Raw genomic sequence first — 24,548 nt, forward strand, 5'->3', positions numbered from 1 at the left:
CTCAACCGCTCTCTGGGGGCCATCAATATATGTGCATGTATTGAACAAGAATTACAGATCCTATATCCAACTTCATCCATTCTATCCTCAACAAGTTCACCGAAGTATCTGTCGGGCCCAAGCAATTGACTATGTATTCATCTAGGTCTACCTGTACTGCTCATCTCCATCTAGACATACAGCTTTCTATCTCCCCAACAAATACTCTTCCAAGAATTCCACTCAGCTCTGCGTTCTTGTGTCTGCCATCTTCATCTTCATGATACACTCTCAGATATCTCCTACTCCACCGCTCCGTCCAGTTCCACTTCCCAGTATTTACCAGCGGTGCTATAAGACGTGCTAGATTCTTGATCACCTTCTTCTCCTCAATGACCTGTTCCTCGGTCAAGTTCGCCTCGGAGGGATAAACGATCTTGACCTTTAAACGTCGTATGCCATATCCCGGAAGTGAATGTGATCGAGGTATGGGTATCTCAATCAGACTTCTCTCGCTCCTGGAAAGGTTGTTTCGATCACATTCGATATACAAGTCTTTCAAGCCACACAACTCCGACCAAGGTATCTTGTCCATCAGGTCGATCAGTCCGCAAGGTTGTTGAACAGCGTCCTCGAAGCGATACAGGTACATGGTACGGAGACTTCCGGCTTGTGACACAGCGATTTCTAATAGAGATTGATCGAGATGGTATGAGTATAGGTTCTCCAACCTAATTCTTCTCCTTGTGAGATCCTGTCGGCGGAGGTACTTCAGAAGCTCTTGACTGACCCAGTGCAAATCAACAGAGAAAGAATACATGGTGACATCATCCTTATCCAGATGATCTTCCAATATCACTCCCAAGTCGCCGTTCCGCTCCTCGAAGATTGGATGCAGGAAGCTCAAGTCCAGATATACCAACGTTCGTACTGACCAAGCCTTCAAGCTCTCCGTCTCAAGCGACTCCTCATTTGCACAATGATCAATCAGTTGCGCTTCGAATGGATACAGATACCGAAGTCTATCATAATGATAGCGCAGTTCTCCGATTCCGGAAGACTTTGTCAATCTTTCTCTTCCTAGAAAGATGGAGGTCGAATTGGGGAATTGATCGAAGAGATGAACCCATTCAGTTGCAGGTAGCAACCTATCAGAATGGTCGGTTAGATCGAGCCTTCGTACAGCCTCCCGATATATCCGATCTCTCTCCTGCAAGTCATTCACGCTTCAGCATAGTTCCGTGGGATCCAGCTTCTACAATACCACTGGCGTCCGAGATGCACGAACTCACACTATCGTTGCAATTTTGCCTGACCTTGTCGTAACGTACGTAGGCAATCTCTTCATAGATATTTCCAACAGCATAAACAAAAAAGTGTTTGTTGACGGTGATTAGAGGGACGACCTGCTTGACGTGCAAGAATTGAAAAATATGATAACCGAGGTCGATATCGGTCCAGACTGCTTCTTGGGCGGATGGCATGGCAGCAGGGGGGAAGGATGATTGATGAATACTTTATCAAAGACGCTATTCTTATCGTTGTATGAAGAAGCAAGTCACAATTACAGCTCGAAATGAGCTTCCTCTCAGAAGTATGTGCAAAGACGTTCGGATTGTTACGTGCAAAGCTCAAATTTTTCAATGGGGTGATCTGTGCGGACGGTATGAGCACTACTTACCCTGACCAAGGTCAACTAACTTTGGTTGTACGCAGTGAGTGTATAATTTTCATGCCTATACATATGCATGATCATCCTAGAAATAGATCATCAGGCTCCAGACTCTCCTTGTATGCCCAAACAGCCCTTTACCTCTTCCACAAACGTCTTCTGAAGGATCTTGTTGACTTTTGCAAACTTGTCATCTCCAATTGCAGCCTTGAAGCGAAATTCGATCCAAGGTGGATGATAGGGTAATTTTTGTGGATCACACAGTTGTGCTACACATCTTGCCAAACCTTTGACGACTTTGCTCTCATCTACCAATTTTTCATTAGATAAAACTGGTGCATCGGGATATCCAAGGTGAGTCAGACCGTATCCAGGCAATTTGTGATATTGAGGTCGAGAAATACCGAAAGTGGATGGGGAAGGCGATGAAGATCCAGGTATAGAGTATCGATGACATGTGACATGCAAACGATTTAAGTTATTCAGTCTCTGCCAAGGGAATTTGCCCATAAGATCGATTAATCCAAATGGTTGAGGATCATTGATTCAAGTATGTACCCGTATGATACGTAAAGTATCCAACTGAGAATGTACAATATCGATTAAGTCTTGATCGATTTGAAAAGAAGATAATTCCTCCAACCTCAGCTTGATCGTAAGGTGTCGGCTCGTCAACTCGTTGCGTCCAATGAGATCTAGCAGTTGGCGAATGCCCCACTGATAATCCAAAGTGACAGAATGAATCGTGAGGAGCTCAATCCGTTCCTTCCTCATACGGCTTTTTATGAATCTGTACAAGTCGATTTTTTCCCTATCTCTGATTGTTGCAGATGGAGGGAAATGGCCATACTGGTATAAATGAACCAGCGTATTCTCCCTCCACCTTGCCGTACTCGTATCCTTGAGAAAATCTCTGCTATGGTCCGTGTCCCATACCAATTTGGCTTTGCCCTCTTTAGGTTGAACAAGTTGAAGCATGTTGAGCTGACTGTAAGCGTGTTCAACGTACTCTGATCGAATGATCCGCCGGACAGTTTCTAAGTTGGGAGTGATGGTAGAAGCGCTGGGAAACATATCGAAAAGATATGATCTCAGCAACGTGATTGTTGACATTTCTACATAACTTGACATAGAAGGTCTACAAACAATAAAAGTATACAATGTTATACTCGAATACTTGAAGTTCTCCATCTCCCACGGGCGATGCATTCCATCAATCGCTTCGATTGCTAGGCGATGCCTTAAACCTTTGTCCAAACGCGATGCGGCTTGACTCTCTAACCTTGACCAAGAGTTCGATTTTATTGTGAAAACCTTCTCCGACCGGTGAATTGAAACGAAAGTGGCATAACTTCCTAGGTAGACAGAGTACTGAGATCGTGCAGTCGGTGTGGAGGTCAGTTCCGAAGAAAGTTGAGAGTCCCGAGAGCGCGTGTTGGACGGTGAGGAGACACCTATCGTTATCTGGCTCGGTGATTCTATGACATACAGGCAGATATAGATCGATGTTCAGCCATTCGAGGGATTGTTCGGGTAATGCCAGACGGGACGAAGCTACTGGCAAAGAGGAGCCTTGCACAAAATGGAGACCAGCGGAGCAGCGTATCGTAAGAGATTTGAGGTTCAGAAATCTTTTCCAATCGATGAGCCCTAAAATCCTGTTCAATGTCATGGGGTCTTCGGCATCATTGTCAAGGTCGATGCACAATGTTACTAAGTCAGGCGCAAATCGGTGACTGATTTGTCTCGATGCTTCATTCATGTCGAAAATCTTGAGGTTTCGAGTTGGAAGAGACCCTCGGTGTCAAGCTCCTCGCAAATCTCCAATATGTGTTCGCTAAAGAATTGAGGACGTAACACAAGACTGGTGATTACGATACCACCCGATCTTGCCCTGTCCAGTAAGCTGGCTCGGATTCGATCTTTCGCAACTGGTATTGTTGAGGAAGATGAGTCAGACATGTCGATTGCGATGCATTGCTTATATATCCAGGCTTTGAGGGTCTTCCTGGAAGTCTTGGGAATGTCCAGGGGGTGTGCAATATCCCAAGTGATGTCAGACCGAAGCCTTTCGTGAAAGGGGTACCAATGTTGACCGTTCTCGGCGCTTCGGAAGAGCACAGAAGGATCTTTGCTCTGAAACGTCCAGGCTCGTGACGAAGTTGAGGAAGAGACATGACCTCGTACCGATCTTGCATTGGGGAATGGACCAAAGTATCGAACCCATTTAGTTGGCGAACTACACGATGCATATCGACCAAGGTCGATGACCCGTACAGCGTTCATGTAGATTGACCTTCGGGACTTTATGAAGCAGAGTGAGACATAAGAACTTCTCATTAGAGAATGGAAACCTGTCAGTCATACTCACCTTGTTCCTGCACCGTATGATATTCTCATCGTACTCCTTGTATGGGAAAATCCTATACAGCTTCTCGACAGCACCTTGAAAGTGAATCTTGCTAGTCGTTAGAAGTGTGTTTACATCCTTGTTGGGGAGGTAAAGCAGGATCTCTGTTCGAATATTGGGGATCGACCAAACCATATTGTGGAGTTCAGTAAGTTTGTTGGGAGCGAAATCTGACGTGAAGGTGATGGTGGCCATTATGAAAAGTATTTGTTTCTTTGGCTGACAGGACCTAGGGATTAGCTAACAGTCAGCCTTCCGTCTATGAAGTAGCGGAAGGAAGAAAAAAAGTAGATAATATCACCTTGTTGATATTCTGCGGAGCTGACGTGAGCTGATGAGCCAGAGTCGAGCGGAGGAGTGACTGATATGGGAATGTGAAGCTGCTAGAGAGAGTAATCCCGCTTCTATGGCTGTCGGGTGAATGGGGTATCGATGAGTAAGGATGAGGCAGAGAAGTCCTGAGTCATTTGTAGGCGTAAGGAAACACAGTTGGGAAAGATGGATCAATCAAGCATTAATTCGTAAAGGATGATGCAGTCTTGTTATCTGATGCGCATTGACCTCATGAACACGAAAGTGGCGAATTTGTATCTCACAGGATACAGTACTGTATGCAGCTTTCACTGATTTTTCAAAACTTGACACATCAAATCTATTTCCTGCTTTGGTGAAGTGTCATATATTTTGGCTACATTAGCATGATCCGCCTGATGTTCAACCTTAACGCTTATTCCTGATTCCTGAGGCAGTACGAAAACTGTTCGACTTGAGTTGACGGCACCGCATTCACAACACTGTACTCAAAATGAGTATGACACCCATCCTGAAGTATCATTACAATAAATAGGTCCATTTAATTTTCGAAATACCATCCAGCTCAATCTGAGGAAGGGGATGAGAAGATAGAAACAGCTGTAATTCGAAGTGTAGGATCGTTGAAAGATGAATTCCTCGGTATCAAATCGTATATTTCAATAAAATTTGAGAACAAGGTTGAATAGGAATGATCGACAACTGTTTACCTGAAACTCTGACTTTGGTACCTGGTGATCAAGATCTTCCCTGAATTACTCAACCTTGTAGCTGAGAAGGATCAGATTTTGTGACGATAGGTTCGGACAAGGACAGGTACGGTGATACCCATATGACTGTCGGAGAGTTTGTACACAGGTTAGCTTGGGATAGATTTAGGAGATTGAGGAACATCTGAAAATGTCTTTTCGACGGGATATTCCTCTGAACAATGTCAATATGAACACCCAACAACTGCGAATGAAGATGATGGACCATCAGATACACTTCAAGTGAAGCGAGAACGACCTTTTCCCTTATTTAAATTCAAGATGATTGGAAATCCAATTGATATACCCTAGTCATATCGAGCAAACTCACTCCAAATCAGATGCAGCACCAAATCGATTGCATTACAAATGTAGCTAGCTTTTACCGTTCTATAATCAATTCCACTAGGAGGATCCAGCTCAAACGTACTGCTTTTGTGTTTGAGCCAGTACAAATAGAGTGATGTGTCACACGAGACGGAGGTGATTTTTACGTTAAGAGATCCTTTCGATTTGGCCAAATGTTGAGGGAGGTCTTTGCAACCGAACATTTGGATAAGTAGCTTATTGGTTCAGACGTGGTTGCCTGAAACATTTATGCTATATATAAAATTAAGTTTGCCAGCTTTTAGCTGAATTTGTTTTATTGCACGATCACGAATACTATATAAGTGATCATAAACTATTTCAAGGCTACATCCAGATTGTTCTAGCAACTTTCCTTCGACAAATTATGATTGATCCATCAATGTTTTGCGAATCCGCTGTTGTATCGTAAATATTTTACATCTCACTATGATTTATGTATACACAAATACCGAATATATTGCTGATCGAGGAAGCATGATGATGTGGTATCTCCTTCATATAGTTGAATGCTAGATTGACAGGAAGGCCTAGTCAGCTCTACCTGACTTCTTCACCATAAGTAGTACAGATGGTTCACATACCTGATGCATTCCCTTGCGATTAGGACTCTACATCAGGTCCTGTCACCTCAGCAGCTGATAGTTCTTCTTCGAAAGCTTTTTTGATCTGCGTTGTGGGATCGTACCAATGCCATGGGCGTGGGTGGGACAGCATTATTGAAAGCGTCAATGACGTCTTCTGTGTCTTCACATATTGACGTGACACCTTCGCCAATTCTCTAGCGTACTGTTCCGCGCGCTTGCTTGTTTTTGCGTCACTATCGGTGGCGCTGAGACTTTCGAGGTAGATCATGAAGCTCCAGTGGGTAGAAGAGCTTTGTGCGACTCTACGACCTCGCAGTTCTATGTTTGAAGCAGGGATCGTAGCATCTGAGGAACTAGACGAAGGTCGGAATCTATAGCTCCCGAAATCAATGGCGGACACTTTGCGCAAGCCTTTCCAGTGTAGTAGTTCCAGCATCTGCTCCCAAGTGACGACAGTCCCGGTAAGATGTTTACGGTGATGCGAAATGGTAAGAAGTGATCTGGAAAGCAATCTGATGATCTCAAGCATATCCTGATCGAGCCTCAGGAACGACAGGCATGTGACGTCGAGTAATCGTTTTTGATCCAGCTCCCTCAGTATCGTCAATACGATCTTATTGGAGGTGGGGGAGTGATTCCAGAATTTTGATAAGGTAAAGGAGTCGTATCTTCCCATTTGATACATCATGTCTTGTCGGAGAGTTCGTTCCTTCTGATTTTCATCTTTGATTGTAAGACCATAGTTTGCGGATACTGCCACGCAGAGGCTTATAATCTCTTGCCATCCGATCGGAATCTTTACTCTTCCGTAGTGGTGAGCGAGGGTTCTGGATGAACAACCCTTAGGTCTCATTGTTGAGGAGGGTTGAGATATTCTGATGCGGATGGGATAATTGAAAGACAACAGCTCTTTTCCATTCACAAAACTGCGATAGAGTGTTTGATCGTGTTTAGTAATTCTTGAAGCGTCAGGAAAGGTCTTGAACAATTTCGGCCAATCTGATAATTCGATATTCTTGCTGGATCTGGCCAAAGACAGAATCCGAACCTGGGACAAGTAATAATGTAAATTTCCCTAACCAGTGCCAATATTTATCAGCGGCGGAAATCGAAATTGCCAAAGCAAGTGTCGCCGGTAAGTTTATGTCAAAGATGAATCTGAGCGGTCGGGTTGTCAGTGACTCACTACTGTCGTGATGTCGCCGACTTCTAATGAATAGCCCTGCTCCAACTTTTTGTAATGTTCGAAGGAAAATTCCCTGTACAAATGTTTTGAGGCTGATTGAAAAGCTGATTTGGAGACTCGAAGCATCCTGACGAGATCCCTCCTATCGAGGTTAGAGAGGATCATATCTTGCAGGAAAGGAGTATCGATGACCATCTCCAATGCGCTGACGTTATTCGAGGAAGATGTGGATTCGCTGAATGCAGAGTCGAGCTGATTTAGCTGCCACAGGTCGTAGGGTTCAGAAGGAGATTAGGTACGTACATTGTCATGGTCTAGGCCTTTCAGAAAGCTGTAAGACAATGGGATAAGGATTGATGATGAATGGTTTGAATTGAAGATCATCAGAAAGAAAGAAAGAAAGAAAGAAACAGAGGAGAAGGAAAAGGAAAAGCAAAAACATAAGAGAGAGGGGAATGTCGAGTGACGCTGATTGTGGGTCAGTATGCTGCTTGCGGGTCAAAGCTCGGGCGCAAGAACGTGCAAGTAAGGTTTCGATTGATGTGAAGCTTAGCGGTTATATGTACTGAGTATTCGCGTATCGTGTTGAAGCCTGCATGAATCAAATCTTACAAAGCTGTCATACCAAAAATCGTCTCGCTCCGTCTTCCTTCAGCTGCGTCTCTCTTCCCTCTTCCCTCTATAATCAATGTCCACGCTCCATATACCTTTACTACCAGAAGTGACACCTTCCATCCTTTCCTCATAAACTTCTTTAAGCCATCTCAACATCACCATCCTCATCTTCCTCGTCGTGTATAGCAGGTACCACTCCATTCTTCGTCAACTCCTCTAACAATTCAGCAACGTGTGATCCAATACCTTCATCTTCATATTCCTGATCTTCATATAATTTCGCACATTCAACTAACGATCTCATACTTTCGCTCAAACATTCTTCTACACTCATCGGTTCGTCATCTTCACCATCTTCAGCTTTGGTAATGGTGGAAGTGAGGAGTGAAGGGTTTTCCTTGATAGCTTCTGCTCGGAGGTATAATGCCCATCCTTCCAAGTATGCTCCCTCAATATTCAACGAGTCTTCCTCTCGTACTGTGGATAGTATATCTAAAGCTTCAAGATGTAGAGAATGTTCAAGTAGTAGTCGGGATAGGGCTAGTCGAACAGGTAAAGCTGGTAATATAGGATCAACTGGGTAGTGAATATCACATTAGTCAATTTTGGTTCTGATATAGCACATCAGCAATTTGATATCAATGTTACTCACATGGCTCTCTTCCTTCCAGATCGTTATATAGACTGATAACTACCTGCTTGGCATCTTCGAAACGAGATTGAGACATCCTGATACTTGCTAATGACAATTTTACTTCTGGGTCATTCGGTGAAATGCTTAAAGCTCTTTGTATCAACGAATCACAATTCTTCTCAGCTGCTTCTTCGAAACTAACAAGGGAGGGGATCATGTTAGATATACATTTGCGAGCCATCGTCAGATGACTCACCATAAGTCGGACATCCATATTTCTATCATAGCTACCAAGGCAGTGACGGCCATTTGTACATCTTCATCCACCTCTTCATCCTCCCCCTCAGCACCTTGCTGTTTCCCTTTACCCTTGCGATCCTTCTCTGCTATACGCTTTTCAAGCATCGCCGTGGCCGTTGAGTAGTATCCTAATGCTTCTTGGGGTTCGGAAGCTGATTGAGCGAGGTACAGGTATGGTGATGGGTGAGAAGGTGGTTCGGCGGCATGAGGAGGGAATAGTTGTAAGAGGTGCTAAATCAGGACTTTAGCTACGAAGCCTTAGGAATGCTGCAGAACGAAGGACAGCTGAAGTGTAAAAAAAAAGCTGAACTTACCTCCCTTCCACGTTCTTCGTCACCTGCTTCTAACTCTGCTATCCCTACCAACTCTCTAGCTTCGATATTCGACGGTTCAAGTTCCAACGCCCTGTCCAGGAATTTTATGGCAAGTTCGAAATTCGACTGAGCAAGCAGGGTATGCGATTTATCTGATTTTGGTGTCCGTACGGAAGGTCAACGCCAATAATAGGATTGACCACGGTGTATACCGGAACACAACGAGCTGAGCGGGCTCACCTATCAAACTTGCCGCATCTATCGGTCCAGCCGCACTACTTCCTTGGGCAGCCGCGGGTTGTTGTCTCTTCTCCGGGTTGATACGCTTACTGGAAGCCGCAGACTTTTTCGTTCGTGTCATCTTACTGTTTGACTGTTGTGCTGGTGGTACAGTGAGATGCAAAGGTGATCACGATGGACAGAAAAAGAGGATTGATACTGGGTGATAACTTCTGGAAATCAGAAAACTACTGGCAGATGCAAAATCATAAAATCACAACAGCGACGTCGAGCAAAGGCACGGACCACGTGTCAGAGCGTGTAAATCACGTGACTTGTCTTGTTGTTGTTGTCAAACTACCATGATTGGAGAAGAGCGCCATGATTGTCGATGATATGGTGTATCTATCTATTCATCTTCAGCGATCAACTGCCTTGCTTTTCACTGATATCATCGCAGTGGGATGATGTACAATCTGCAACTCCACTATCATATCAGTAAGAGACACTACCCATCAACATGGAGCGAAAGTCACCTGAAACATCAACTACCTCTCCTTGGTGTAATCGTCAACCCCTCGAGAACGATTATCGGTCAGTCAATCAATCGACGCCGTACCCCTTGTACCTCTCCTTTCCCATGCATAGGAATGAATGTTCTAACTGATCATCCACTCCATCAAATACCTACCTTTGATCACACAGAACGAGAGGCTGTTTGATGCGTAGTCTGTAGTGAAGATAAGCTTGACGACCATTCCGGGAATATCAGGATCAATATTCTAGAACTGAAGAAAGATTACATTTACGCATGACCCTATTCAGATATACTAATTTTGCTGACCTTAGATAAGAGGTATACCAACTGATATCCTCCAAACCAAGGTAGCCATATTTGATTTGAATATCATCAATACCGTCCCGAAGGAAAGGCAGGATCCTTCCAAGCTACTCTTGCAATCGTGGACCTACCCTCAGTACCAGAGTTGTTTTGACCAATAGAGGAAACACTCATCCCATGTTGAGGAAAGCAGACTAGTTGTTCTGCATTCAACCGTTGCGGAGTCTGGTGTGTACCATGAACGATGGACTTACTGGAGAAAGCTCAATCAGCTTATGTTTGTGAGTGATCTTGCCCTATCTCACCCGATCTCATATGGCAAGACGTGGGATCGTAGATGCTGACGAGATCCATAGTGATTTCACTATCATCAATCCCACTATTACTCCTAGCAATCATACCCCACTTCTTCCCATCTCGTCTCTCAGGCATATCCCCAACATCTCGACTTACTCCTCCCACAATCTCATTGGCAATATGGACAATCTCGAAATCCAGTAGTACCATATTAGACCGATACGTACTGAAGAAAGCGCGAGCCCAAGATCTGTTGTGCAGTGTAGATGCAATACTCGTGGCTGCCTTGACGACTGGTATGGTTGCTCATATACCCGCTATAGCATTGGTGAGTCAAATATCTGCTCCCGTTCATCTCAGATGCCCACAAGACGAAAGCTGATACCTGTGTACTAGTATCGATATCGCTCTCTTCCTACTCCATCTATACCAAATCCCATCCCACCTACCAAGCTCCGCAATGCCAATTGTCTCATCATCATCTGCGCCTACTCTCTATTACCTTGTGTACCAACTCTCTCAAATGCCATCTCCAGAGGATTTAGCTCGTCGGAAGGTTTGGCGAAATGGTGGGGGTTCTACTGTATAGCGAGTGGAGATTGGTTCAGAACAGGTGAGTCATTGGACCCGCCTCCCATCCCTTGTGGCCCTTTTGTTGAAACAGAAGAAAAAGAAAGTATATGGGTGTTCATAGCGGCAGATGCTAATGTGTCAACAACTAGTCCGCCCGCTCACCCTCCTTGCCCCTCTCCTTCTAACTCTACCAATCACCGTTTTAATCTTTTCCGTCCTCTATTCTACCTCAGGTCATCCTTCTCCTCATATACACCCAACAGCCAAACACTGGGCACAGGCGAGTATGCTCTTGTTCGTCTCAGCAGGGATAGGAGGATTCATAGTGCTTGAACAGATCTTAGGGTGGAATGATACCTGGTTATTTAGGGGATTGGAGGGTGAGTAAACGTATATATACTGCATTTGGCTTTCTGACTGATATGATTTTCACTTGATAGCTCTTGCAGGACCCATCCTTGCTTTAACATTACTATTCAACCTTCATACTTGGCATACGTACTCATATTGGATCCGATTCCATCGTCCTCCCATGACATCTTCGGATAATTTCCATCCAAACACACCGTTATTGTCCGACTTGCAGAAGAAACGAAGTTCGTCATTCTACGTCGATAAATTAGAGATCGTACCTGGTTCTGAACCTGGTTTAGTGACGAAACGAAGTGTTAGATTTCCGCCTACACCTCAACAAGCTGAATACATCCCTAATAGACAGATGTCAACAAAGGGTAAAAAAGGCAAAATTGAGAGTCTGTTGCCGCCTCCTGCGAAGAGGAAATCGAATAAGGGAACGGAATTGTTGAAATCTGCTCTGACCAATCATACTCATACTCGCAATACAGAAAGAGAAAGAGAGAAGATGGTTTTAGATATGGATTTGGAAAGAGGATTACATCCCCATCCACATTCAATGGACGAAAATCATTCACCACCTAACCAACTTTCCCCCGAAATCGTCGTGAGGGATGTACCTCAAGTGATAGTTCAGGAACCTACACCTATACATTTCAATCGACCTAGTAGATATTCATCGAGTACAAATGCCTCGTCTCCATTCCAATATCAAGATCTAGTTACCTTTTATTCAACTGCTCCTTCCGGTATTGAAGAAGAGGGAAGAGCTAGTAGCGTTTTTCCATATTTTGATTCGGTTTATTCTTCTACTGCCTTACCTTACGATACGAGGGGTTCATCTACGATAGACAAGCTGCGGAGGAATGGTACTACGAGTAACAACGGCATTTATAACTCGAATTCTGGATTGGGTGAAATGGTTGGAGATATTGGCAATCTACCACCTGTTCCAGCCATAGCGAAATTCAATACAAAGGTCAATGACGATGATATTTCAGTATATTCTCAACTTCCAGCATCGATGGCTATACCGGGATCTAGACCAGCTATCGCAAGACATAGTACTAGCCCAACTCAAGATCATTCTCCCAGCGAGACATCATCGATATACTCCCAACCATCCATATCAGATTCATACCGTGTGATTCCTACTAGACCTGTGCATAGTAGAAATACAAGTAATTTCAGTATACCAAGTAGGAGGACGTTGGAATCCACTTCTGAAGAGGGGAGAGCAGGAGATGACCAAATTTGGTTAAAGTAGAGTAACGAGTAAGCGTTATCTTATCATTCAGATTGTCTCGGAGATGGACAACGGATCGGCAGTCGTTTTATTACCCGAGGCGGGAGTGGATGTGTTCTGGTCTTTGCATCTTTCGCATTCTGTACTCTCATATATAACTGTTTCAGTTACTCGAGTATCTTGTATCTTTTTTACAATGCAATAATATCACGTTTAATCTTATCAGGTATATACATCATCTTCATGATCATGTAATAACCCACGATTCACAGACGATGAACCACAAAACTGTTTTACTATCGCTCACTTCCCTAGGACTAGGTTTGTTAACCTATCAACACCTGTCTCTTCGATCGCTCTATCCTAGCTTATCTGTCCCTCCTCAACTATCGATATCCAATCGCAGCTTAAAGCCATATAGTACGAATCACTGGACAAAATGTGAAGTAGGTGATTCATGGGCTGTGAAAGTACCTGAATCTACCTTGATCCGACAGCTACCATTAGACGGTGAGGATGGGGATCTGGGAGAGAAGTGGAATAAAGCTTTTTGGACGACTTGGCCCTTGAGGTTGGAAGGAATATTGTTAGGTTCGATCATTAACATGGTCAAGCATAGATCGAATGGAGAGAACGATGAGAGGAAAGAGGTGGATTGGAGTGAAGAGGGACATGGATTTGAGATGAAGGTCGGACAGACTGCTGTGAATGGTTTGGTAAGTCCCGCTTTTCATTTCGATTCATGATTCATGATACCACAGCTCAGAGATTATGAAATACGAGGATAGATCAGTCTGATACTTTGTGCACTTTGTGCTGAGTGTATGCCTGCAGTTCACAGTAGAATCCATCGATCAAATCCCCTTTCACCTTCGATCCCATGTAACGTCCACGTCCACTTCCACGCAAATCACTTATTCATGGGGTAATCTCTCACCCCCTGGTCCAACCGAGCCTTCATCGTGGATATCTATCCCAATACGAGGTGGATATCACACCCTATCCGTACTATCCGAATCATATCTGAATTCTCAGGATCACTCGTCGAAAGAGAATGAGTTTAGCAGCAGGAGCGAATCTGGTGACGATCAATGGGTGTATCTCATATTCACCGCTCACGGTATATCCTCGACATCGACATCCGCATCCACATCCACATCGTCGAATGACCAACCAGGGAAACGAGGGATGTTCGATAAGTTGTTTATTGAGTTTCATAAGACTTATTCTAGGATATTGGTTCATTTGGCCATTAGGCAGATGGGTTTGAGCAATGTGGTGGAAAAGGTAGATCGATGGCCTTGAGGATCATCTCATACCCGATCCTACAGTATACGTTGTACAAGGATTTGTTAATTGAGTGATCGTACTCGTACTTGGGACCCAGGTCATCTTCTTATGTGTTCACCTTTATATAGTCATGAAATCAGATGCAAATACAAAAAGTCAATGGGGCATAACATGGTTCATGCAAAAAAACAAAGCATCGAAACGGGCCAAAGGGAAGTGAAAGGAGGAAAAAGTCCATCTACATAACGGAAAACGACATCATCATAAATTATCATGAATCTACTTGATTTAGAAAGACTCCCAAGATCATTCTATTCACACGATGTTGAACTGGGAGGAGATAAGGAAGACATATGACATATGGAAGTAAAAATACAATAGTTCTCATTTCATCTTTTTCCTTTTGCAATTCATCTATCCACCTTCCACTCTTATCCGCATATCATTACACACCTAGCATTTCCTTTTCCTCTAATCCTATCACCCATCACATGCATTTCCCAATTCTATCAGAGATGATCAATTGTTTTGCCCGATAGATAATGATCCTCGCTTCTTCGTTCTTCAATCCTCCCTCACCTCACACTCTCAACACTACCTACCGATGATGTGCATACCCTCCACCCTGATAGCCATAAACCTGCCCCACCTGCGGCTGACTCTGAGGTCTGGGCGGTGGAGGATGAGGATGTTGACCGTAGAAAGCCTGTTGCGGGCTATACGGTTGTTGTGGACCTGGGCCAGGTTGGCCTGGTGGACCTCTTCTTGGATCATACCCTGGACCATTAACTCCAATTCCATTAGGTGGTGGTCGATTGTTGTATCCTTGTGGTGGTCCAGCACCAGGTGGTAGTCTCTGAGGAGGTTCCCAGTTCCCCTGCTGCTGAGGAGGTAACCCTCCGGGAGGAGGTAGAGGTCTTTGACCTGGTCCAGGTCCGCCATATCCCTGATGTTGAGGTGGTGGTCTCTGACCCTGAGGGGGATGTTGGAACAACTGTCCAGGTTGAGGTTGAGAGAACAATTGGCCAGGTTGAGGTCCAGGTGAAGTAGGGCTGGGTCGTTGAGGGAATGGTGAAGCGGGCCCACCGTTCGATCCTGGATGATGGAATATCTGACCAGGTTGAGGTCCAGAATGTGGGGGATGTAATGGTCGGACCTGCCCTTGACCTTGACCCTCCGGTGGACCTCTACCATCAGTCACTACTCTGCGCATTCCGCCGGAATTAGGTCCCGGAGGCGGTAAGGGATGAGGATGAGTAGGGTTCGACATTGTTCTCTGTCGAGTATCACGTCTCTCATCTAGACCAGTGAGAATGGGCGAGCCATTACTTTGAGGTGGAGGACCGAAGGATGATTGAGGTAAACCGCCTGGTGGACCGCGTATGTTGGCAGGGGGACGGTGTTGTTGTTGAGGATGATACCCCTCATTGGGTGAGCGTGGTCCAGGTCCAGTGGGTGGAGGTTGAGACATTGCTCTTTGAGGAGCATTTTGTGGTAATGGTCGTGGAGGTTGTTGGTGAGGACTGTAGTTTTGAGAAGGTGGATGGATCGATTGTTGCGAAGGAGGACGAGGTGGTGGTGACTGTTTATTGACCGGCTGCGATCGCATCTCATGATCGACTTGAGCATTCTGCATACCGTATGAAGGAGCACGCATCGGCGCTTCGTTATTTCTACCATCTCTCGCTCTTTCAGGTTTAGATAGACTGTTCTTTTTTGTCGAAGCGGGAGTAACGACTGGGGGAGGAGCAGGCGTAGGAGCAGGAGACTCGATGGGGTTGATCCTGGGCAAAGGTGTCCCAGCCGATCCTGAATCAGCTGGCTTGGGAGGTGTACCTTTGACGGGAGCTTTGACTTCCTCTTTCGATTTCTCAGGATCAGTGGTCGAAGCTGTCTTCTTCTCTTCGGTAACGTTCCGACCAATCACACCGAGGTACCAGAACATGAGATTGGAGATCAGAACCTGCTCGTACAACGGTCTTCTAGCATTGGCAAGCTTGATGTGACTCAGCCGGTAAACAGCCCTTTCTACGTGGATTGGATACCGGGCGTAGCTGGAGAAGCCAGGTGAAGTAGGCGAAGGAGAAGGGGGAACTCCAAGTGATTTAGCTGATTTGGATGAACCGAGCAGAGCAGCTGCTGCTGCAGGACCAGCAGACGAAAAGTTGGCAACTGATGATATCTCTTCTTGCTTTTTCTTCCCTCCAAATAACGATCCGAGAAATCTATCTTTATCTTTCTTACCCTTACCATCCTTATCCTTCTTGTCTTTTTTGCCGAACAATCCACCTTTCTTCTGCTTTTCCTTCTCCTTGCTGGCAGTCGACGACGCAGACGAGACTGCTGAATCTGTACGAGCGAGATTAGGAGTTTCGATGTTCACGGGCGTCATCTTTTGATCGACTGGCTGCGGCGCTGGTTGCGCCTGTTGTTTTTGCTCTTGCTGCTGTTGCAAGGCCATGCCAGGTGGAAGAGATGAGCGCTGAGCGGGAGGAGCCATGCCTGGTGGGAGATCGTACTGGGATGCATGCTGTTGAGGTGAAGTGATCGAGGTTTCTTCCGGTACTTGTAAATTAGGTCCGGAGGTGACCAGAGAGGGTATAGCCGGTCTTTCCAATTGCATTTCTGCGCCAGGCGAGGTTCTCCTCACACCAGCTAAAGGATCTCTGACAGTCTCCTGCGTAGGCGTTCTATCATGATCGTGTTCCGACGCAAACCAATCTCCGTCTTGTTGAAAGGGTGAAGTCGTTATCACGGGCGGTAAAGAAAGTTTTTTCCCAGGAGGAGAAGGTTCAGGACTAGGTGAAGTGGAATGATCTCGTGAAGAAGATGACATCGAGCTGGATCTGGAATCTCTAGCGTACGCATCGAATATATGAGCTTCATCCGTTGATTCATCCGATCCTCTTCTTTCTTCCAAGTGCTGTACCGAATCGTGGAATACTTCCTTGTCTTCATGTTCATGTGAATCATCGCTACCTCCCATACTAGATGTTGTACCCGTACTTGATTTTTTAACTCTATCGGAATAATCGAACTCATCATCAAAGACGGGTAACTCCCGCTGTGGTGCAGCGGTCATTCTACCTTTCCTCGTAGCCGCGAATCGATGTCCTCCTCCATCACCTGATAAACTTGCTTTCCCTCTGATCTTGGTGCGTGCCGAACGACGGAGAATCGACCCTGGTCGAGAAGGGATGAGGGGAGCATCATCGGTATCACCGCCTTGAGGTATGTCATCTTGGAGGACTGGATGTATTGAAGATGATTATTAGTCAAACCAAAGGGATCATACGGACACAAAGCAGAGTGTAATACACAAAGGGTAATCCACTTACATCCAGGAGCAACGTTCATACTCAAACTCCTCCTCAACAGCGTTCGCATCGCCTCCGGATCATCTTCCACCTCATCCGCCTCATCTACCAATTCCTCCAATTTCTGTAAATCATTCAATGTCAATCCCTTTTCACCTGATCTTCCACCATATATACTCGCAGGTCGTCTGGTAGGTAAAGGTGGAGCTTCGTTCTCAACATTATCTCCAGGTTTAGGTTGATATTGTCTACTCAACATTGATCTTTTCCTACCCAATCCTTCCGATCCTCTTCGACTGGGATTACGAGATAACCAACTCGGACTTCTACTCAGTCCGGGCGCTTCGGCAGCTTCAGCAGCATCGGCATGCGTCGGATCAGGATGAGTATGCGCTTTTAAGAATGCTCGAAACTCTCCCGGGGCAAGTTCAGGATGTAAATGCGCTGGGACCCAGAACAGACCTGCATCTTCACCGCTCAGTCCGTCAGGTGTAGACAAGGTGATATCGTCATTGGTATCGTATAATGAACCGGATGATTCAGGTCGAGAACTAGGTGATGGAGGTGGTAGGTCAGGATCTAATGGCAATTCCCCCGGTCCAGCAGATGTTATTGATCTTCGTCGAAGATTCCTAGTGTTGTAGAAGTTAAGGATTTGAGTTGGGTCAGCTTGAAACACCAAACAGCACATTACACAAATACAAGGGGAAGGTACGGTAGATCTTTGTGACGTTTGTAGAAAAGAGAAGCTCTAAGCTACACTCACCTCAAGGTATTGATCTCCCTCTCGATCTCCTGGTCAGATACCTCTGAAGGCATGTTGTAATTTGTCTTCTCTGATATACCACTGATTGGTCACTCGTTGACTCGCACGAGCCCAATGGGATTCAGGGGTGTTGCGAATCGGATGGGATGGTTTGTTCTATGTACACTCTGTATGCTGAATATTGTAGATGACGGATGAGAGGTGAATCGTGAATGGTGAAGCGATGATGCAGTGTAGCAGCTGTTATCGTTATTAATTGAGGATGTAAGTTGATTTGTCGTCCAAAGGATATTATCTCACTCTTTCACTAGTTGACGTGGTTTGGCTTTGGTCTTTTTTTTGTGTTTTGCTCGTGTTCGTGAATCGTGAAGTGTGAATTGTGAATTGTGAATTCGATTCTACAAGTCACTATTCCTCAATCTCATTCTCGTATATATGCAGTGTGTTGATACGGTCGTCTAGTCGTGAGTTTGTTGTTGATGATGTCGAGAGGTGAGCTGTACTATATGCAAGGGAGTAGGATGGATCAGAGTGAGTGCGAGTGTGTGGTATGAATGTGCAGTTAAAAGTGCACGCGAGAGGGGTGATGATTATGTACGCTCGGACCGGCATCACATTGTTCACTTTGTTGCACTTAGGCATGCATCTTAATATCTTCCATGTCATTGTTTATGTAATACGTCCATCTCATTCCCTTAACCCTGCAGGGTGTCAACATGTGCCTTTTACCATGCCCTCAATCCGAATATGAGCACAGTTCAATCCCAAAGCAGGATGAACGTGGAAGCGAGCCATACAGCATACGTCTTTCGAGGGCAACAGTAAAGGGTACCGACTTGTATTCCCGGAATAGCAGTAGAAGAAGAAATGGTTCTTCCGCTCCTTCATCCGTTGCTGCCAAGGTAAAAGGATCAAGGTGGTGGCACTTGGCGGTTGAGTTGCCATAGACATATATGAACCAATACATGATTTCTACTTGATGACTATCATGCATGGATGCAACCTAGCCCTCTCTCAAGTCCCTGGGACGCAATGTTCCGTATCTCCCCTTGCATTACCCCACCATTCCGGGCCATTCCAAGTCCATATCACCCCTCCGAAAAGAATATATATCGTCAAGGCAGTGATGGAAGTACCAGCATCTAGAGCAGATGAAATTACGTATATGTATTTACCGTGTATCTTGGGATATTTCTTGGCGAAATACGAGTTGGACAGGACAGCGACAATCATCGAGGTGAGGATGATATTCGTGGGGCTGAGAGGAACATCACGTAGTCAGCTTGATATCCTGACAAGAATTATATGGTCGCACTGAGATATCTTCCATGTCAGGCGTCAGAGGTCGTCATCTCACTTACTATTGTGGTACAATTGTAGCTCCACTACAGATAATCGGAAATACAACCTATATTGAATCATCAGCTACCAAGCCCGACCAATGATCGCCGATCAACAGACTTTGTTCAACTTATATCCGGGCCACCTCTTATGTCCCCACCAACAAGCTAAAGGTACAATTGCGCCAATGAGAAAACCGAGATACAGCACTTCATACCCTCCACTGAAGAACCTCGCAGGAGCTACTGCACCCCATATGATTGATGCTGAGTAGAATATTGCTGGCGCTCTACCCGTCCATTGACCTGTTGGGTCGACCACCGAGCCATTGAGGAAAGGTCGTTTGGACTCCAGTACGGATTCGAGAGTGACGTCTGCAGGGGCTTTAGAGAGACCGTTCATGGTATGAAGAAACAGCTCACAATTTGCCAAAGCACCTAGGACCGTACCTAGTATCTGACACGCAAACATCTCTCGAGGCGGTATGGAAGTGTACCAGCCGAGTTTCAGATCGGATGTAAGCGCAAGAGCTTGTGACATGGCCATATCTGCGCGGGGAAGAACAATTGTAAGCTGTCAAAACTAGTTCATTAGGCTCAGTAATAATAGCTTACATCCGTAGCATTTGAAAGTCACACTGCGCATTGTGTCAGTACGACCGAAGAAGAAGGTTATGATATAATGTTTTCCACTCACTTTCCAATTGGTTTCCCAGGCATGAGAACTCCAGCAACGCTGTAGTATGAGTCAGTAAATGAAAGTTCTCCATGATGTTCCGTAGACCACTTACAACTCCGTCAAGACATTCTTGAGTCTTTTGTCAGCTAGTGGTAAATACGATAGCTGAGTGGTGGCTCACCAATCCTATCTGCGTGTTACTAACAGCCGCTATGATCCCAACACTGTTTCCTTGTCAGCTGTGCAACACCTGCAGATTATCCAGCTTACTTACGGCACCAAGAAGATCTACACAAATCACATGTCAGCTAGACCCGTAGAGAAAGGACGATCGGCACGCTCACCGTAGCTATTGCCATAGCCAGTATCAGAGCCCATATAGGCATTTGTAGTGGAGTAGTCTTGACAAGTACCACTAGACACATAATCAGTGACTTATGATTACATGCGAGATTGAACTGACCTGCTGCACCGAAATTCACCGCCAACAAGCCGATATACCAGGATGATGGTACGGGAAGATACGATCGCATGAGCTTGCTTCGAATAGTGTTAGCTGTGATTTATTTCCGCTCCTTTTCAGGTGAAGACTTCAACCTACTTGTGAACATCATTCAGATCATGACCGCGTTTCGATAAAGCTAAGTACGAGATATGTCAGCTCGACTACTTCAAGATACACGAAATGCTCAACTGACCTTCTTTAATCTCATCTCGGTGCCATAGCCATACATGTACCAACACACTTGACAGGGCAGCAAAACTCAACCCGTATGTGATAGCACTAAGAAGCCATCAGCTAAGCCACATGATTCAACAATGGCATACTGGCTAGCTTACAAGTATGGAGTAAGCAGTAATGGTTTTGCAGTTTCATAAGCTATTTCATCCAACGACAAATCAGGTTTCAATATTGATGTCACGTCGAATTTCTGGAATGTCGAATTGTATAGACCTGCAGAGACGGGTGAAGGGAATGATCTGGCTGACCAGAAATTGGTAATCAGGATGAGAGGCATGATCTACAACAATTTAGATATAAGCTAACTTATTTATACTCTATTCCCAAAAGGAGACAAGCGTAGCAAAACTCACTACCCACATCATCCCTGCCAAACCACCAAAGTAATTTCCCAAAGCCCAATAAGGAGTATACAAAGGTCCAGAAGAACCAATACTGCTCCAATCGAAACTCCAGTTCGCCACGCCAAGTCCTGTATATCCACTTCCCAACGTCCTCATCCACCATGATTCGTTATTCATTAAACACAATACCGATACCGATGTTAATGTTGGAAATAGCAAGAAGGGTAAGAATTGATAGATGAATGTAATAAGGAAGATTATCATGAATACATGTAATCGCTTGGTTGTCATTGCTTGAGCAGCGGTGGATAGGACTGTAGAAGTCGATGAGTAAAGTGTGGTGAATAGCTGGACGGTGACTAGGGTGGAGGGCCAGTACATCGTTGGAGGATTGACGAGGAGATTCTGAAGCATTCCTATAAGAGTTGTATATCAACAGCCAGCTCGTGCCAACAGTATTTTCAACTCACCTGCCAGTCCGAATCCAATGCATTGTGTAGTCAATAGCAACAAAATCGAAGGTAATCGTCCGACGGGTGTATCATAGTACAAATCCATGATCGCCAGTATATCAGCCGCATAGGCAGCAGCAGCTCCAGATGAGCTCAAAACACTATACACACACCAGCAATCAGCCATACGATTCCAGTTTGGATTGCGGCCAGCTGATACATACCTAACCAGAATCGCCTCCTTGATACTAAATCTACCAGGGTTAAGCTCCCATCCGAATATCCTCTTCCCTCTAGGTATTATCTTCTCATTAGCTAGTACATGTCCAAGAGGGTATGTAGCTAATATAACGAAATACTGGGAGAATTGAGGTGCGTTGGATTTGAAGTAAAATACCATCGATGAGCATGCTCCTAATATACAAAAGGTCGATCCGAGGACCAAGACTCGCAGAGTCAATGTGGGAAGGGTAGGATCATCTGTTGATGGGACGGTCTATATCGAACTTCACGTCAGTTTGGACATACAATTTGAGGGTGCGTTGAAATGGTAAACTGACACGGGCTATCAGAGTTTCTATGTTGGTCCCTTTCCCTATAATCTCTTCGTCCTCTACCGCCCGTCTATACGTAGCTGTATCGTCTTCTACCTCTTCTTCACCTCCATCCTTGGTCTCATCTGATCTACCGAGTAGCCTTGCGTCCTCCTGGCTGATCTCTTCCCCTTCGTCATATCCCTTGGAGCTGGATTCAGCTCGGAGAGAAGGAAGCTCATATGCTTCGGCCTCTCGAGGCGTGATGGACATGGCGGAGGCGAAGGCGAGAGATGACCGGGGTAAGATGCTACTAGATTGATCGCTGATATGATTGCAGGCTATGTCTTTCTTTCCATGTCTGTGTATTCCACTTCTACCTGTAGTTGCCCATGACGATGGGTTGTTGTCGCGTTTGATCTTATCAGCCCGTGTGATGTAAGGCACGGATCATTCAAGACATTTACATGACATTAGAATGGAGTTGACCTGTATCTCCGACTGATAAAGAGCCGTGCTGATATGCCACATCACTCTGGGATACCCCGCAACACGCGTCCTCGCTGGGTCAGTCCATCCATCGATGCATCATCATCGTCAACGTCCAACCTACCTCTATTGCGAAATTGATCATAGTAGACCATCGCAGGATATCTTCTTCATCGTCCACAACAAAGTACAGGCATAATGGTAAGTCAGCCGCATTGCTTGATCCTAGTGAGATCGTAGAATATAGCTGATATGTCAACTCATCCAGGCTCGAAGATACGATAGTATGTTGTCTAGCTAGATCAACCTGGAGTTTGGCTACATGGAGGTAAACTAACGCTGTGATCATGTTATAGGTCGAACAACCATCTTCTCACCGGAAGGTAAGCTTTCTCTACCGTGTTCATACCTACAGGACATTGCAGCTGACTTATATTGTTTATAGGTCGTCTCTTCCAGGGTAAGCTATGAAATCTGTACATGACCAATCCCTGGTAACAGCTGACCATCACACTAGTCGAGTATGCGATGGAAGCTATCTCTCACGCAGGTACAGTCTTAGCTGTATTATCGAAAGAGGGCATAGCCATGGCCGCTGAGAAGGTGAGCTATTAAACGCTTTCTTTCAATCCTTCGGGAAGTCTAGCTGACATGTTTCATGGGATTCTAGAAAGTAACCGGTAAATTACTTGATTTGTCACTTGCACCAGGAGGAGAAAAGATGGGAGGGGAAGGTACAGAAGCTTGGATGGGAGGTGGAGGAGAAAAGATCTTCTTGTTGAACAAGTAAGTGGATCCTTCCCATTACTCATCAACTTCTGATCCATGTTTCGTTTGAACAACATGGATAAAGCTGATTGAAAATGTCTGTTTGACGAACCGTAGTAATATCCTAGCTGGTTTAGCAGGTATCACCTCCGACGCCAACTCGTTGGTCAACTTTGCTAGAAACAGCGCTCAAAAACATTTATTCACGTACGACGAAGATATCCCCGTGGAAATGCTGGTTCAGAGATTATGCGATATGAAACAGGGTTATACACAGTTTGGAGGTGAGCAAGTTGTTTTCGATACCTCTTCTCTCGCTCATTGATGAGGTCCTATATTCGTTTCCTACATATCTACTTATCAATTTGATTGTTCTCTATCCTAAGACAATGCTAATCTTCCCGATCTAGGTCTCCGTCCCTTTGGTGTCGCCTTACTCTACATGGGCTGGGACCCAATCTACGGTTTCCAATTATATCAATCCGACCCATCGGGTAATTACTCAGGTTGGAAAGCTACATGTGTAGGATCGAACCATTCTTCCGCTACCAGTCTGTTGAAACAGGATTACAAAGAGGAATTAAGCTTGGAAGAAGCTAAATCATTGTGTTTGAAAGTTATGAGTAAAACTATGGATAGTACCAAATTGAGTAGTGAGAAACGTAAGTTGGCCCTTTTACGTCTTAGTACCAGTCTTTCTCAAATTATCCCAGTTAAATATATATATCCTATACCTTTAAGAGGAGTAGGGAAGCTGATATACCATGGTTTGGATTAAATAGTGGAATTCGCAACGATGACTCTTAATCCCACGACGAAACAACCTTTATCAAAGATTTACCGACCATCGGAATTAGATTCATTACTTCGAGATTTGGAATTGGGAGGTACAGCTGAAGACGCAGTGGGTGCGATGGAAGGTACAGGTGGAGGTGGTGGTGGTAATGTCGCTATCAGTACATAGACGGAGATCATATAGGTTGAAGAAGAATGATACAGTAGATTCGTGATCGATGCATGTTATATATGATAATGGAATAATTTCATTTTCACAGAAGGTGGGTTGCTAACATTCATACATGACGGGTATTGCATAGCGTGCTGGATATTCTTGAATACAATGATTATATGCCTACTGCTAACTAGCTAATATAATGTACAACCAAAGATTTTG

The 24,548-nt window shown here is 44.9% G+C and overlaps 7 protein-coding genes across 7 annotated transcripts; 3 read left to right on the top strand and 4 right to left on the bottom strand.

Moving 5' to 3' along the window:
• Nucleotides 1-6,091: 6,091 nt before the first annotated feature.
• V865_004886 (uncharacterized protein) lies at nt 6,092-7,456 on the bottom strand (the record flags this gene model as incomplete). The annotated part of the gene is made up of 2 exons (XM_066228661.1): nt 6,092-7,150; nt 7,262-7,456. The coding sequence occupies 2 exons, from the start codon at nt 7,454-7,456 to the stop codon at nt 6,092-6,094; spliced, it is 1,254 nt and encodes a 417-aa protein (XP_066084758.1).
• A 559-nt stretch (nt 7,457-8,015) lies between these two features.
• Nucleotides 8,016-9,485, bottom strand: V865_004887 (uncharacterized protein; the record flags this gene model as incomplete). The annotated part of the gene is made up of 5 exons (XM_066228662.1): nt 8,016-8,452; nt 8,529-8,707; nt 8,767-9,041; nt 9,125-9,276; nt 9,365-9,485. The coding sequence occupies 5 exons, from the start codon at nt 9,483-9,485 to the stop codon at nt 8,016-8,018; spliced, it is 1,164 nt and encodes a 387-aa protein (XP_066084759.1).
• Nucleotides 9,486-10,428: 943 nt separating this feature from the next.
• On the top strand, nt 10,429-12,675 carry V865_004888 (uncharacterized protein; the record flags this gene model as incomplete). The annotated part of the gene is made up of 5 exons (XM_066228663.1): nt 10,429-10,465; nt 10,541-10,809; nt 10,878-11,094; nt 11,204-11,434; nt 11,495-12,675. The coding sequence occupies 5 exons, from the start codon at nt 10,429-10,431 to the stop codon at nt 12,673-12,675; spliced, it is 1,935 nt and encodes a 644-aa protein (XP_066084760.1).
• A 254-nt stretch (nt 12,676-12,929) lies between these two features.
• V865_004889 (uncharacterized protein) lies at nt 12,930-13,959 on the top strand (the record flags this gene model as incomplete). Its single annotated transcript, XM_066228664.1, has 2 exons — nt 12,930-13,370; nt 13,489-13,959. 2 exons carry the CDS (start codon nt 12,930-12,932, stop codon nt 13,957-13,959), a joined length of 912 nt encoding a protein of 303 aa, XP_066084761.1.
• Nucleotides 13,960-14,542: 583 nt separating this feature from the next.
• On the bottom strand, nt 14,543-18,080 carry V865_004890 (uncharacterized protein; the record flags this gene model as incomplete). The annotated part of the gene is made up of 3 exons (XM_066228665.1): nt 14,543-17,193; nt 17,283-17,893; nt 18,028-18,080. The coding sequence occupies 3 exons, from the start codon at nt 18,078-18,080 to the stop codon at nt 14,543-14,545; spliced, it is 3,315 nt and encodes a 1,104-aa protein (XP_066084762.1).
• A 961-nt stretch (nt 18,081-19,041) lies between these two features.
• On the bottom strand, nt 19,042-22,390 carry V865_004891 (OPT family small oligopeptide transporter; the record flags this gene model as incomplete). Its single annotated transcript, XM_066228666.1, has 18 exons — nt 19,042-19,285; nt 19,389-19,435; nt 19,489-19,742; nt 19,791-19,916; nt 19,983-20,005; nt 20,065-20,103; nt 20,159-20,175; nt 20,228-20,270; nt 20,321-20,334; nt 20,391-20,461; nt 20,510-20,586; nt 20,648-20,687; nt 20,745-20,830; nt 20,887-21,068; nt 21,142-21,548; nt 21,603-21,745; nt 21,809-22,080; nt 22,145-22,390. 18 exons carry the CDS (start codon nt 22,388-22,390, stop codon nt 19,042-19,044), a joined length of 2,331 nt encoding a protein of 776 aa, XP_066084763.1.
• A 414-nt stretch (nt 22,391-22,804) lies between these two features.
• On the top strand, nt 22,805-24,338 carry V865_004892 (uncharacterized protein; the record flags this gene model as incomplete). Its single annotated transcript, XM_066228667.1, has 9 exons — nt 22,805-22,807; nt 22,875-22,890; nt 22,963-22,989; nt 23,052-23,066; nt 23,124-23,209; nt 23,277-23,392; nt 23,492-23,658; nt 23,785-24,036; nt 24,157-24,338. The coding sequence occupies 9 exons, from the start codon at nt 22,805-22,807 to the stop codon at nt 24,336-24,338; spliced, it is 864 nt and encodes a 287-aa protein (XP_066084764.1).
• Nucleotides 24,339-24,548: the final 210 nt, after the last annotated feature.

This window comes from Kwoniella europaea, chromosome 1, assembly GCF_036810445.1.
Source record: "Kwoniella europaea PYCC6329 chromosome 1, complete sequence".
NCBI classification, from domain to species: domain Eukaryota; kingdom Fungi; phylum Basidiomycota; class Tremellomycetes; order Tremellales; family Cryptococcaceae; genus Kwoniella; species Kwoniella europaea.